This window comes from Desmodus rotundus, chromosome 1 (genome assembly GCF_022682495.2).
Source record: "Desmodus rotundus isolate HL8 chromosome 1, HLdesRot8A.1, whole genome shotgun sequence".
In the NCBI taxonomy this organism is placed as follows: Eukaryota; Metazoa; Chordata; class Mammalia; order Chiroptera; family Phyllostomidae; genus Desmodus; species Desmodus rotundus.
In genome coordinates, this window is record NC_071387.1 from 108,560,844 (window position 1) to 108,577,542 (window position 16,699).

Sequence of the window (16,699 nt, forward strand, 5' to 3'; positions counted from 1 at the left end):
CCTAATTTTTCCAATTAAAATGATTAATGGGGCGGGGGGAGCATTAATTAGGTAGCACTCCTTGCCTTGAGAGACCCTAGAGTTCCCGCCCCCTGGGTTGGGAACTATAAAGCAGGAGTGCAGTGTCATCTGACAGGCACTTACTGCCTTTCCCAGGTGGGCAGAGGTGTGTCCTGTGGCCCACTGCAGTTCGTTTCTGTTTTCCAGTGTCCTCCAGTGAAAATTCCCCATCTGGAACATTCTGCCCCTTGGACAGATGTTGCCACCGTAAACCTGGTGTAGTGTGGAGAAGGGACTCTGGGCCTGGCTGAGGCTTCGCAAACCCTGGGATGAAGTCCCGGGTCCTCCCGCTAACACTGGGTTCTCGTCCGGGGAAGATGGCCAAGGGGGCTGAATGTTGTAGGGTTGTCCTGGGCTGAGCTGGTACGAAGTCTCACTCATTAAAAACATTTTCCAGGAAAGAGAGGACAGTATTAAGGAGCATGAGCTTAACAGCCAAGTGCTCGCATCCCAACCCTTCCTTGCCCGCAGATAAGCTGCATGAGCTTGGCCAGGCGGCAGCACCTCTCTGAACCGACAGCATTTGGCATATAAGGGACATTAAAAAACCATAGTTCTTATGATCACTGAGTGTTTTCTTGTTTTTCACAGTATAAGGCACTTAATATTCTTTTTTTAAAGAAAAAGAAATCATAAATGAACATATTAGTGCTTATTATTAGAATGATACATGCTTATTTACAAAATCATTCCCTAACTTCTTTTCTGAACATCTCACCACTGGGAACATTGCTGTCTGGTTACTTTAAAAATGGTAAGAATTTCATCTGATTCCCTACTCTTAGCATATTCTTGCTGTGTTTTGAATCAATTCTTATACTTACTAGGTTTTGGGGAAGGTGGCTCAGTAAATTTAATTTCCATTAATTATCTCTGAATCCTTCCCCCAAAACTCAAGTGCCACATAACACAACAAAGACGGCTCCATCAGTCTGCTGTGACGGAACTCTTCCCATTTCCCCCAGGAGCCCTACTCTGCGCTTTGGACCCTGGTACACAACCGTGGTAGCTGAGGCTCAGTGTTGCCACAGCCCACAGCCTCACACGTGTGGCTTATTATGCCACTTACTGAATTTCCTCCCCTTGAACTCTCACATCCACACCTGTTGTAAAGAAAAATGAATACAAGGCAAGAATGTAGCAAAACCCTAAAACAAGAGCATTCTAATTTTGAAAATTTTTAATTTTCTTGTGCCACATAACAGTGCGCTCTGATGTGTCACCGATCTCTAGTGAAATTAACTTTTTGCCTTTTGTTCCTCATGAATTTACATATCCAATTATCTATTTAATTTTTCATGGTTTCGCTGCATTGACTAAAACTTCTTAACAAGAAACTCTTTTAATTTAACATATTTTGCAGTTCATTTGTAAGCAGCCGGCTGTCGAAGGCATTGCAGGGTAGCTGGCCGCTGCGGCGTAAGGCCGTGGGATGACCTGGCAGCGCTGGCAGCACCTGCGCTCCACGTCCGTCAGGGGTGCGGAGGAGACGCAGCAAAGCAGCTGACCGCATGCCAGCAACGCTGATTTCAACCATACACGCGCCACTGCACCGGCGCCTTTAAGCAGAGTGGGTGCCAAGTCCAAGGCAGCGGCTAAACGCGGTTTTTGCCCCACGGAAATTTCTGCTTTGTTTCTTTTGAGCAATCTTGCATCAACTCCCACTTTTTCTGTCAAAGCAGACACAGTGAGTGTCGTGAAGGGAGGGTCATTCTGATCGCATGAGGACACCAACCTGTGGAGTTACCGCAGCAGCCAAGGCGAATGAATAAACCAGAAGGTGCTGCTGAGCGACAGCAGCGGAGGCACACCAGGGCCCTGGTTCTGTTCTGTTGGATGAGGTTTTTATGAAAGGCTAATTTATGTGCAAAGGTGACTTTTCTAGTCACCAGAAGGCCAACTCAAGCTTTGACTTCTATCAACCGCATCACCAGTCATCAGAGAAGTCTCAGCATTTAACAGCAAATGTTGCCCCCCGCCAGAGTCCTTGTTAAAATGAGTCTGCATGGCTCTGGTGCTCGGGGACAATTGTTTTGTAAGGAGGGAAAGGCGATGATTTTTGGTTTGCCCCGTGTGGGAGTCACGACTACAATTTAACATGATCACATGCAGTTTGTTCAAGGAATTATCAAAGATGGCACTTGGTTGTCAAGTTGGGATTGAGGCCCATAGGTAGACATTCACCATGTGCTATGAGAAAACAATTTCATTCAAAAGCAGAGAACTTGAGAAAGTTGAAAAACACATCATCAGGAGAGTTTAGTCAAACACTCACGCAGAGATGTTGCAATATTATTTATTCTTTCATTCCCAGGCTCCAACCCTCACCCCCTTCTCTTTTTTAAAGGGAGGGCATTTCTATTTCAAATGTAATTTAGGATAGGGCCCAGCTCTCTGAATTATGCAGAAGGGCACACATTCACAAATCTGCTTGATATACTTTTATATTCAATAAGTGGTTGTGTGCAGCTGCTCCTTTTGGCAAAAATTAAAAAATAGTGGAAGTGAAAAGTGAATGGATCATAATGGCAATCATTTTTTCTTCATCAAATCCATAAGGTCATCTTCTATTCCGTTCTCACTCAGCTCATCTAAACTGTAGTACCGATGAACGATTTTCTCAGCAGTGACCACCACGACTCGGAGCCCGTGGGGATCTTCGCCCAGCTGGCACCCGATGGCAGATGACACCACCATGTCAAGGTTCTGGTAGGTGCCCCCGGCATTCCTGTGGTAGTGGCCTGAGAACACAGCTTTGACACCTGCAGGGAAGGAAAAAAAACATTAGGGGGATTTCGACTTAGGTAAATTCAGGGCCCTAATGTTTTCTTGTTTGAACAATATATTGTATTACGTGCATAATACTATTCAGTACATGACAAATAAGAAGGCAGCACATGTGACATCCAGAATCTTTTCAAGGATAACTCATATATACAATACGTTACATGTATCTCATAACTAGTACCAGAAAGTATTAGGGAAGAAGAACAGAAAAGGAAGAGAAGGTGAATGACGTTGGGAGAGATGAAGAAGGCTGAAGGAAATATTTTGAGGGCAATATGAGTAGCCATGTGATCAAAGTTATATGTCTACAAAAAATAACCTTTATGGAGTTCTAGTCAAGAAAGCACAGCATGTTCAATATTTAATGTACATCCTCCCTCCAACCTTAAAGCAAGGGTGGATAAAACATAAAAAAGAAAACCAAAGGCAGAGGCGGCCTCAACATAAAAATAAATAGTGCTGTGGACCAGAACAAAACAGGAAGGCAGAGTAATGAGTGGGGTTATAATGTTTCTGGGGGTTAAGCTCTTATTATAAGATTGTCGAGAGTGACTGGCTCTGTTTGAAACAGAGGTGGCAGGAGCGCCTCTGTTTTTGGAAGGAGACTGAAAAACAACCGCTGTTGCCTGATGCCTGGGGCCAGGGCAGTGTTGTGCTGATATGTTAAACAGGTACTCATGCGGTATTAGTGAATTAAAAGGTAGAAGTGAGGAAATGAATCAGAAGACAACACAGAGATCCAGACACAAGTGATATAACAATCAAAGAACCCAAAGGACATATTAAGAGGTATCAATGGATGCTTAAGAGAAACTCAAACAGGAGAAAGGAGGAAACAGTAGTAAGGCTACTGAGGAAATAATAGATGAGAATTTTCCATATCATAGTAAAATTATGGGGCATCAAAGAGAAAAACCTTAAGATAACATGGTAAAATATTTCAAAGGACTGACAATTAGATAGCAGGCATCTCAGCAAAAGCAGAATCAAGGAGTTATACCTGCAAAATAGTGATTTTTCAAATTTTCAAATTTTATACCTAGCTAAACCATCATTCAAGTTTAAGGCAAGACAAATACATGTTTGGACATATAGACTATGCCCAAAGTGGTAAAGTTTACGACTTCCAAACCTTCACTGAAGGAAGACACAAATAAATTGAAAGATATACCTTTGTCATGGACTGAAGGCATTAATATTGTTAAAATGTCCTTACTACTTAAAGCAATATATAGATTCAATGCAATCCCTATTAAAATACCAATGATATTCTTCTCAGAATTAGAATAACTAATCCTAAAATTTATATGGAACCACAAAAGATCCCAAATAGCCAAAGAAATGTTGAGAAAGTACCAAGTGGGAAGTACAATGTTCCATTACATCAAACTATACTAGAAAACTACAATAATCAAAACAGCATGATACTGGCATAAAACCAGATATATAGATCAATGGAATAGAATAGAGAGCCAGAAATAAATCCTTGCTTACACAATTCGTCTATAACAAAGGAGGAAAGGATATTCAATGAGGTAAAGGCAGCCTATTCAATAAGCAACGTTGGGAAAACTGGACAGATACATGCAAAAATATGAAACTAGATCACTTTCTTATACCATATAAAAAATAAACACAAAATGAAGTAAGGCTCTAAAGGGTAAGACCTGAAACCCTAAAACTCCTAGCAGAAAGCATAGGCAATAAACTCTTAGCAATATTTTTTTTGGATATGTCTCATCAAGCAAGGGAAGCAAATAAGAAAATAAACAAATAGGACTTCATCAAACTGAAAAGTTTTTGCACAGTGAAGGAAACCATCAATGAAACAAAAAGACAATCTACTGAATGGAAGAAGATATTTGCCAATGATACATCAGATAAGGGGTTAATATCTAAAATATATAAGGAACTCAGACAACTTAACATCAAAAAGATCCAATCCAATTAAAAAATGGAAAGTGTACCTGAATAGACATTTCTCCCAAGAAGACATAGAAGTGTCCAACAAACAAAGAAGAGATGTTCAACATCACTAATCATGAGGGAGCTGCAAATTGAAAACCACAAGATACTGCCTCACACTGGTCAGAATGGCTACCATCAAAAAGTCAACAAATATGTATTGGTGAGGATGTGGAGAGGGAGCCCTTGTACACTGTTGGTGGGAGTGTAAATCAGTGCAGCCACTGTGAAAAACAGTATGGAGGGTCCTCAAAAAATTAAAAATACAGGGGCTATATGACCCAGGAATTCCACTTCTGGGTTTTTATCCAAAGAAACAAAACACCAATTCAAAAAGATTACGCATCCCTATGTATATTGCATTATCACCAGTAATAGTCAAGATATGAAAGCAACCTAGATATCCATCAGTAGATGAATGGATAAAGAAGATGTGGGAAAAAATATATATTATATATTATAATAATATATAATATAATATAATGTAATATATACACACACACAAACACACACACAATGGAACATTATTCAGATATATAAGTGAAGTAAGTGAAGCAGAGAAAGACAAATACCACATGACTTCACCTGTATGTGGAATCTAAAATACAAAAATAAAGGGACAAACAAAGCAGAAACAGACCCACAGATACAGGAAACAAGTTGCCAAACAGCAAGGGGAGTGGAGGGATGGGAATAAAAAAAGTTGAATTTCACTGTCAATATAATAAATTTGTTTTCATAAAAAATTGAAAAAGAACATTATCAAAAAAATGAAAATATAACCCACGGAATGGGAGAAAACATTTGCAAATCTTATATCTGATAAGGGTCTAACATATCCAGAAAATAAAAGAACTCTTAGAATTCAAAAATAAAAAGAAATAACCAGAAGGCTTGTGGTCACCTTCTGGGGACAGGAAAAGCACAGGCTTCCAGAGTACGATTAAACCTCACCAAAAAGGGTGCAGAAATCAGCTAAGGTAGGTCTTAAATTGGGTGATTCCCAGCCCCTCCTTTTCCTGTGTATTGCATTAAGTACGGGCTTTAACAATTCCCTCAAATATTTTTGTATTTACAGGAAAATTTATAGGTTATTTATAAAAGATTGCAACTCTTTTAGGAATTATTTGGTTTTGCACATTAAGAGGTCCATACATTTGTCAGCTATTTGAAACCGTTATTTCATCAGAGTTTATAACAGTGCATAGCAGGATATGGAACTACTTTAAAAATGAAACATAGTTTTGAACCTAGCAGGGAAGTAAATGGGATTTCTTCCTCTGGTTTATCTTGAGGAGTTTAAATTGTGATGTCAGAAGCTTTCATTAGCTCAACTAAAATGGACAGCAGGACAGACAATGGAAAGCCCTGACTTTGGAGCTTGGAATCTGCCATAGCGAAATCTTTAATTACCTTCTGATGGCTGATGGGATAATGTTGGAAAAAAAGGTTCTGAAACCTTTGGTCATATTTGCTCTGCTTTTCTCAGGAGTCAGGATTCTGGGAGAATATTAAGAATGAGATTGCAGTTGAAAATAGTCATTTTGAATCCTGCTGATTATTCATAAATTCAAGCTGATTTGTGTTTTATCAGAAGCAGGATTCTATTTCATGATATAATTCTATTTCATTCTTCCTTTGAATAGTTTCTTCAGGCCTGTGTAATTTCTTCACTACGTTTAATAGCTTTCCCATCCCCTGACCCCTACCCAAATCACTGTTCTTTTGTCACTGTGGCTAAGGAAATACACCCTTCTGTCTGTCTGTCTGTCTGTCTCTCTCACATATACACACACACACACACACAAATAACCAAATCAACAAATGGGCAAAGAATATGAACAAACACTTCTCCAAAGAAGATATACAAATGGCCAATAAGCATATCAAAAGATGTTCAACACCATCAACCATCAGGGAAATGCAAATCAAAACCACAGTGAGACATCACTTCACACCCACCAAAATGGCTATAATAAAAAAGATAGAAAATAAAGTGTTCACAGAGATTTGGAAAAATTGGAACCTTCACACAGTGCTAGTGGGAATGTAAAATGGTGCAGCAGTTTTGGAAAAACACTTTGACAACTCCTCAAAATGTTAAACATGCAGTTACTGTGTGACCCAGCAATTTCACTCCTAGTTCTACAGTCAAGAGAAATGAAAACATACATTAGTGCAAAACTGGCACATAGATCTCCACAGCAGCATTATTCACAACAGCCTAACAGTATAAACAACCTAAACGTCCACTAACTGATGCATGGATAGACAAAATGTGGTACATGGTACACCCACTTAATGGAATATTGTTCAGCCGCTGAAAGAAAACAAGTACTAATACATACTACAACATGGACTGACCCCAAAAACATCATGCTAAAGGAAACAAGTCAGATACAAAATGCCCTATGATGTGTGAATAATTAATATAAAATGCCCGGAATCAGCTAATCCATAGAGAAAGAAAGGAGATTACTGTCCAGGGCTGGGGGAAGAGAGGAGGTGATGAGTGGAGAGTGATTGATTACTAAGGGGTACGGTGTTTCCTCATGGAGTGGCGAAGTGGTCTGGTAAAACCGGACAGCAGTGGTGGTTGCACAGCCTTGTGAGTGTAGTAAAACCAGTGAATTTTATACTTTAAACACGTACATTTTATGGTGTGTGAATTATACAGCTCAATAAAACATGCAGAAAAGAAAACGTAGGGGAAAGGGAGAAGGCTAGAATGATCCGTGTGGTGATAGATTAGAGTTGAACACATTTGTATAAACTCATATTTAGCTTAATACTGAAGCAAATGGTTAATACAGAAATATTTACTGGTGTGTTAACACAGGGTAGTATTCAGACACACTTTTCCTTGCTGTCAGCTGAGAGTGTCTGAGAAGCAGGGACACATACTAGCAACGAGCACGCTGAGTGTCCAGACACTGGCTTCTCACACCATTCTGCAACAAGACAAACTGTGGATCCGCGGAGAAATGGCTGACTGCAGGGCTGGGGCAGGAAATATTCTAGTACAGCCAGAAAGTAAGCAAGAGCTCAAAAACTCACAATAATGGGGGCATGTCTAAGGGACACAATAGCCAACTGAAAGAGCTCCCCACGGCCAAACTTAACAAAAAAACAAAACAGTATTTTTAAGATTTTACTTATTTATTTTTAGAGAAAAGGGAAGGGAGTGAGAAAGAGAGACAGAGAAACATCAATGAGTGAGAGAAACATCGATCGATTGCCTCTCCCACACCCCCATCCAGGGACCTGGCCCACAACCAGGCATGTGCCCTGACTGGGAATTGAACCGGTGACCTTTCGGTTTGCAGGACAATGCCCAGCCCACTGAGCCACACCAGTCAGGGCAAACTAGTATTAATTTTTAACTCAAAATATAAAAAATCCATGAATCCAACTAATATAAATGATTAAATAAATAACTACAGGTGGGAAAAAGACACGAAGCTTCCATACTGAAGAATAGCAAGTACTTTACATGGATATTCTGCCCCCAAGGAAGTGGAGCGAAACTCCTCAGCCCTCACGTGTGTGTGGACTATTGGTAGTGCCTTCATTCCCAGAGTACGTTCACAGTGGAGAAACCGAACAGACACCAACAGTGGTAACACGTCATGTTGGTAGCATGCGTCCTCAGTATGACAGTGATGGGAATGGCACTTCACCTGTGTGGTCTTCCCAAATCCATAACCCCAGCACGAGAAAGACATCAGACATCCCAAGAGAGAGACATCATTCTATAAATGCTGACCGGTACTTCTCAAAATGGTCAAGGTCACTAAAAACAAGGGAAGTTTGAGAAACTGTCACAGCCAAAAGGAGACTAAGAAGTATGATGACTAGTTACAATGTGGCACGCTAGGTGGGATCCTGAGCAGAAGAAGGACATTAGGTAAAAAGTAAGGGAATCTGATTATGGAGTTTATACGAGGCCTGTCCAGAAAGTATCCAGCCACAGGCGATGAAAAATAGAGGGATTTATTGAAGAAGATACCAGAAACACTGCACATAGGACAACGATGCCTCAGTCCTCTTCAAAGTGGGCACCTTGGGACCTCACACGGTTCAAAACACTGCAGTCAGCTGCCCTGTTATATTTTCCTGAATCTCATCGACAGTCTGAAATCTCTTCCCTTTCAAAGGTGATTTTAGTTTTGGGAACAGCCGGAAGTCACAGAGAGCCAAATCTGGTCTGCTGGGAACGCTGAGTCACGTTCAACATTCTCAGGTGTTCTCTTGGCTGCAGGACCTCCAGAACGTGGATTCTCAACCATCTTTGAAGCATTCATGCCACACTTTTAATTGCGCTGCACTTGTTGCATCATCCCTGAAAGCCTTCTGAATCATCTGAATAGTTTCCGCAGCAGAACGTTCAAGCTTAACACAAAATTTGATGTAGATTTGTTGCTCTACTCGCTCAGTCATTTGGAATGCAATGGCCACAAAGTACACATGCTCACTCAGTGGCATCTACTGCCCCCACTGACTAGTACAGTGAAGTCATCCTTGTTCACACATGCACATTCCAGTCCACTCTCCTTGGCTGCCAGGCTACATCGATGTTGTGCAAACTGTTCTTGTTATATTAACAATAGCTGTACTTTTCCCAGGTAGACCTTGTATAGCATACTCATAAGTTATTAGTAGTGGGAGAAAGTGGGTAGGGGGTATATTTGTAATTTTTATGTAATTCTAAAATTGCTCCAAAATTTAAAAGTTTATTTTAAAAAATCATGTTAATTTCCAGAAGAACAGAAGTCGAATACATAGTTTTAATCTGCAAAGAGGGGGGGAATCCCAATAACTACAATAACCAACCAACCAACCCCAAATTTAAAAATGTTACACAGATGCTGGCTCTGGAGGGCAGAAACTGGACCGCTCTCACAGGGCTGACGGAATATAAATACGTACGGCCACTCTGGAAAATTGTCTAGCGGTTTCTTATAAAACTGAGAAGCAATTACCAGATGACCTAGCAACAGACCTCTTGGACATTTGTGCCAGAGAAGTGAAGTTATTTTCGCTGAAAAACCTGCACGTAGATATTCATGGCAGCTTTAGGTGTAAGAGCCAGAAAATGGAAACATGCCCTTTAAAGGGCGAATGGTTAAACTACTACACCTGCACCATGAACTACTACTCAGCAATGAAAAGGAAGAAACTACTGATACACACAACTTGTTGGATAGCAAGGAAAGAATAATGATTAGACAAAGCCAAAAAGGTTTCATACCGCATGGTTCCATTTATGTCACACTCTTGAAATGAGAAAATTATCGACACGGTTGCTGAGAGTCAGGAGCAAAGATGAAAGGAGTTGGGAGTGGGTGTGGCTGTAGGAGGGACCCTTGTGGTGATGGAACTGTTCTGCATTTGACAACGACTCAAAAAGGTATGAAGGAAGTACGTGCAAAATGTTTACAGCAGCTGTTGCTGGTCAGAAGGATTCTGGGAGACTTTTGACAGAGCACTCGAGGTCATAGCCACAAGCATGTAGCAGGACCTGGGGCCCAGGTTTCCCTACAGCCATGGGCACAGAGAAACAGCTATTTCCATTTACTGGGTTGGCTAAAAACTTAGATTTTTCCCATAGGACGGCCCTAGAAGTGCTTAGTTGTCTTTAACTTAGTTCGAAACAATTTTGTTAGATTGTATTGTGACAGCTGTCACATTAGTGTGCATTAAAAAAACTCATCAAAATTGGTGATTTTTGTGTAGCCATTTTAATATTGAAGATGGAAGAAAATATGCAACATTTTTGGCATATTATGCCTTAGTATTTCAAGAAAGGTAAAAACACAACTGAAACTCAAAAAAAGATTTGTGCAGCGTATGGAAAAGGTGCTATGACTGACTGAACATGTCAAAAGTGGTTTGTGAACTTTCTTGGTACTGCTGACATTTTGGCCAAATAATTCTTTGCTGTGGGGCTGTGCTATGCATTGGAAGATGGTCAGCAGCACCCCTGGCCTCTACCCACTAGAAGCCAACAGTGGGAGATAGCCAACATACTCAGAATATCCGAACCAATAAAGTTCCTGGTGAAAATGAAAAAATGTGTCGTCTATTTTCCGGAAAAAACTAAATGGACATTTGGCCAGCCTGCCACTATTATTAGATATAAACAGATACAGTTCATTTCAGAGTGTGACTGGATGCTATCTCCTCTCATTTTATTGTGCCCTTGGCCCAGCGCCGCCATTTTCATGGATACTTACCCTCAGGAACAGCCGGGGGCGGGTCGGCAGGTACAGCTGAGCTGTGTTTGTGGGGGGAAACGCAGCGCAGTGTGCACTGAGGCACTGTTTGTGATGTGCACTTACGGGAGACTGGATAAATTACAGCATGTATATTAAACAAAGAGGTAATTAACATATGCTGACATTGGAAGGCACCAAATACTCAGTCTGAACAGAAAGATGTAAAAAAGTATGTGATCCTGATTTTGTAAAAAAAATTAATAAATAAAGATAAAGGATGTGTAAGGGGTATGTGCGAATGTGTCTGTGCACCCCAACTGAATGGGGGAGAACTCTCCACTCAACTCCTCACACCGGGGACTTCGCGGTGAGATTTGCTGGGTGGCACCAGCGAGGGCAGCATCGCTTTGTACCTTCTCACTACTGCAGTGTTTGCAGCGATCCTGAATTGACCTGGCAATCACGAACACGAAGGTGAGATGAACACACAGCGGCGGCGTGACAGACGGACAAGGAAAACGATGACAGAATATATGGAGGCGCCACCATCCCAGGGCCTGAGCTGCGTGGTTCCTTCAAGAGCTGCAGCTGGAACCACTGGGTTGGGTGCTGCATGGGTCCTCGCTGCAAATGGAGCCACAGACGGCTCCCGATCACTGGGCTGAAGGGCCATGGAAATGGCTGCTTCCTCTGCTGCTTTCCTGGGGTTTCAAAGGCTTGTGGCCATCAGAGACCCAAATGAAAGCGTGTGCTATTAGTCCCGCCTCAAGGAGCTCCTAATGGCCAGTCAGAAAGCACTTAGCATTACTATTATTTTGTTGTATGCTAACTTATGTTTATGAAATTTGGCTCTTTACGCCTAATTCATAGTTGCAAACTACTATTCTGGAAGGAATGTTTGGCAATTTTGAAAGGAGTTCACATTAGCTGTAATTAGCTGTGAAAACTCATTTACGTTTAAATTTCATGCCATATTAATTGGCACTTGCAGAGACAGGAGCATTAATGGGATTGTTCAAGTGACCAGTGGAACTTTCAGAGCAGATCTCAGTGGACCGTGGGCAGCAGGACTTCTCTGCAATGCATGGTCCCATCCATCTTCCCACTCCAGGCCCCTGGGGCTCACGATTTACTGCTAATGCCCCAAATCACAGAAAATGTGACTGAATGCAGAGTCTCTTTTTTTAGATTGCTGTTCTATTAGAGTTGTCCCAATTTTCCCCCATTGCTCTCCCCTTCCCCTCCCACCCCCGGCTCCCACAGTCAGTCCCCACACTGTTGTTTATGTCCATGGGCCATTTATACCTGTTCCTTGACTAGACCCTTCCCCTTCTTTCCCCCAACCCCCTCCCCTCTGGTCCCTGTCAGTCTGTTCCTTATTTGATACCTCTGGTTCTGTTTTGCTCATTAGTTTGTTTTGTTCATCAGGTTCCACTTATAGGTGAGATCACATGGTATTTGTCTTTTGCCACTTGGTTTATTTCACTTAGCATAATACTCTCCAGTTCTGGGTTACAAAGTCAATATTCAGAAATTGGATGCATTTTTGGACACCAACAATGAAATATCAGAAACAGAAACTAGGGAAAAATCCCACTTGCAACAAGAAAAACAAAGTACCTAGGAATAAACTTAACCAAGGAGGTAAAAGACCTGTACTCAGAAAACTACACAACACTGAAGAAAGAAATTGAGGAAAATACAAATAAATGGAAGCATATATTGTGTTCGTGGATTGGAAGAATTAACATCATTAAAATGTCCATACTACCCAAAGCAATCTAGAGATTCGAGGGATGCCGCAGATTCTTACATGAGCAAAGATGCCTACAGAGAACTAGAAATAAAGATGAAAGAGGCCATCAGTGAGCAGAGCCACTGTGTCCTGGACATTCTTTCCTCTGGGAAAAGAGCTCCCCTCCTCCCCTGCCCCGCCCTGTTACAATGAGGAACTTGACACTTTGGGTCCTGAATGAGAAGGCACGCAATGATCAAGTAGTAAGTTTACAAAGGGCTGGTCAGGCCAGAGGCTATGCGGGAATTCTGATGTCAGAGCCCAGGCTTTCAGTCAGCCCTACAGACTTGGGTCTGCTTTGAAAGTAGGAGCATAGGAAGAACTCTCCACTCTCTCGGTTCTGGAGCAGAGTCCAAAGCGCTGAGTTATCTCTGGTTAGCCTAGTGAAAACCGGAACACAGGGATGAGACTCAGGGTGCAAAGTGAGGCAGCATCCTCTTGGGTGGGAACCAGAAGCAGAAGCCTAGTGAGTATTTGGTAGTGTGAGTTTCTGAGTCTATTTCCCACCTCGCAGAAAGTGCAGGATCCTGTTCTCCTCGTCTTGCCCCAGGGAAGGACAAATACTGAGGCAGAGTGGGGTGAGAATAGAAGAGTACCTAAAGGGCTTTTCACCCATCATCTTGTTAAACCCTTCCAATGGACCTATGTCCTAAGGACTTGAGTCATCTTCATTTTACAGATGAGAAAACAGAGGCCTGGAGAAGTTAAGAAACTAACGCAGAGTAAGAAAACAGGGCAGCCAGGATCAGAACGTGGCTACTCTGATGTCAGAGCCCAAGCCCTCAACTGGCCTTGCAGATGCAGGTTCTGGCCTTGGGACCTGTGGCAGGTTACTGAGCTGTGTGAGCCTTGATTTCCTCCTTTGTAAGATGAATAATGACGACATCTACCTCACGGGTGGAGGTTTGGAGGAGAGTCTGGATGCTCATAACAAGCACCCAGTAAACAGCAGGTGCTCACCCTTTGCCAGGCCCCCTCCAGAGCAGAGCCAGCTGCTCACTGCTGGAATGGGACAGACTCAGGTGCTGGCTTGGGTCCCAGTCACGGTTCTGCCCTTTTACATCAGCAGGCCACAGGGACTTATAAGAAGTTTTACCCATCTGGGCTTTCTATAAGCTTTTGATAGGAAAGCATTGATTCATGACTCAATGGAGGCAGGGAATGTATTAATAAGTCATGGTTTCCCTGACGGGGGATTGATTTTAGCTGTGTTTTCCAAGAGCTGTGCGGAATTTCCATTCGGGCTGTTCATCAGTCATCTGGCCAACATGCCTCTATGGTTCCTTAATTGAGTATTACATATAGATTGTGTTTGAGTTATGAACTGCAGTGTGGAGATGACAAGCATCTTCTTAAATAACCACGAGAAGAATTCCCAGCAAAAGCAGCCCCTGCATCAGCAGAGGACGGCTTCTGTGGCATTAGCTTCATATTTATTTCTCTATGGTATCAAGTCATAATGATACTATAAAAGCTATTTTTAAGCTGCCTTGATTCAAATTCATTTCAAATAAATCAGGGGATTGGGATGCAATCTCTGTATGATTTAATATTCTAATATCGGAAACTTGCCGCGAATCAATCAGGAAATGGGGATATACCTCGGGACAATTTTGATATTAGAAACTGGCTTCCTATGCCACAGTGTGATGCAGGCCTGAAAACTGTAAACAAGTTCAAACTGGACAGCTCCCACTAGCATCCTGCCAGAGGATACATCCATTTATGAGAATCTCATGCACCTTTTCATTGCCAGCTGAAAGAGTGAAAATTCTGTTGTGAATCATTAGTCACACCAAATTTATTCTCTCAGTGGTACGGAAAAAAGTGAGTCTAAAAAAAAGGGAAGTAAAAAAAAAGAAAGGGTGGGTATAAATGTAGAGAAAGCAGGGATTAATAACCTTTTCTGCAGGGAAGCCATTTCCTCAGCAGGCAGCTAAGAGGCTGCAGCCAGAGGCCTGGGTGGCCCAGGCAAAGGGGGAGGGACAGGTGTTTCGGAAGCAGGGTTGAAAGGTGGAGCTGCTGTTACGAAATTGGTGTCAAGACTCATTCAGCCAGAGGTTTTTCACTATTAAGCTACGGGTTTGAGTTGCCAGTTTAAGAGTTCTACATTCACTATCTGATTTTCACCAGCATGTGTGTCTTTCCAAACGCCAAAGTGCCCGGGGTCCAGGACTGCCAGGGAATAGGGAGAGAAAAAGGCTGGTTTCATGTTCTGTGGGTGAGTCAGGATGCTGCTTCCTCAGCCAATGGAGGCAACAAGCATTTGCACCAGGCTCCCTCTGGGTGCCAGGTATTGTTGGAACGTAGTGGGGCACCCAGTTGACCATTCCTAGCAATGGACAGCTTAAGGCCTGCCTGCATCTAAATAGTGATATAGAGAGCTATTCATAATAAAATGCAGACAGTGACAGTAACAGGGTTGAGCAGTCTTTATTTACTGAACACCCACCCACTTTGAATTCGTACCATCTCAGTTAAGCCTCAAGAGGACCCCTATGAGGAAAACATGATGAGGCACAGAGAAGTTAAGTACCTTGTCCCGAGCCGCACAGCTAGGATGTGTACCTGGGTCGGGCTGGCCCAAAAGCAGTTGCTCTGTCTATGCCCAGAGGTGCAAAGGGCCAAGGATCATGGCCCTGCAGGCCCAGTCAGGAGGCTTCCCGGCAGGGGGTGGGGGGGAGTGGGGGGTGGTGGCTTTGACCTAAACCCACCCCTAACTTATTCTAGTTTTTTGCTTGTGTTAGATCTGGGATTTGAAGTAGAATCATGATTATAGTGATAATAATGAGCAATAAGTAATATTTATGGACAACTCACTATTTGTCACACACTGTTCTCAGTACTGTATATGTTTTTAAGTCAGTTAACCTCCTCAATGTCCCTGCGAAGAAGGCATGGTTATTATGCCAGTTTTGCAGATGAGAACACAGATGTAGAGACAGTAGTTTGCCGACCTCAGCCTGGAAGTGGCAGGCCGGGATCTGAACCCAGAGACAGTGCTTTCAACCACAGCAGCTGACAAATAGAGGTAAAATACAGGCACATCACAAATGGGGCATATGAGCAAAGAACAAGAGTCAGGTGCGTTCAGGAAGCAGCAGGAGCTAAACAACAATGGCTCTGGCTCTGAGGCTCCTGCTGACCGGCCACTGCCAGCACGTATTTCCCCTCTAGCCTTTTGAACCCTCAACAGATGTCCACAGGGGAGAAAGTCTTACGTATATTTTCCAGGGACGACTGGGTGGCAGTCCCAGGGTTTCAGGTCGGATTCCGGCTCAGGCGGAGGGCAGGGGAGGCAAGGCCAGAGGGCTAGACCAGACTGGCTTAGACGGAGGTGGACCTGAGTGCCAAGCTCAGGTGCGTGCCTGCCTTCCCTTTGATGGTCAGCATCAAAGCATCCCAGCACTTCCAGTTTCAGCCTCTCACCCATTCAACACCCCCACTCCCATTCCTGCTGACTTAAATGGGATATTAAAGATATTTTCAAGGATCATTCGTAACTTAATTGACCTGGGGTCTGCAAACATTTTCCATCAAGAGCAGACAGTAAATGTTTTAGGGCATGGGATCTCTGGTGCAACCACTCAGCTCTGCCTTCCTTTGGAGCATGGAAGCAGCCCCAGAAAGTAAGTAAGCATGTAGGCGTGGCTGTAATCCAATAAAACTGTATTTACAAAAAAGGGAGGAGAGCAACCCCCAGTAACTGGGGGGGGGAAAGCATAGCATCTAAAAAAAGTACATTTGGGAGATCAAAATTTAGTCATGATTTCTTGATTCTTCAAAACTCAGAAGCCTCTCAAAAATAAAGAAAACAGTAATTTGCAGTTTAGTTTATAAAACTGCCCCCCCAACCAGGGGAGACAAGCGTATT

The 16,699-nt window shown here is 42.6% G+C and overlaps 1 protein-coding gene across 1 annotated transcript in view; it reads right to left on the reverse strand.

Moving 5' to 3' along the window:
* Nucleotides 1–16,699, reverse strand: part of CPPED1 (calcineurin like phosphoesterase domain containing 1) — a 122,483-nt gene continuing 105,784 nt past the window's right edge. Inside the window, exon 4 of the mRNA XM_024571388.4 lies at nucleotides 1–2,822. Coding sequence (XP_024427156.1) covers nucleotides 2,593–2,822 — 230 coding nt within the window. The 3' untranslated portion in view covers nucleotides 1–2,592. The remainder of the gene's footprint in view (nucleotides 2,823–16,699) is intronic.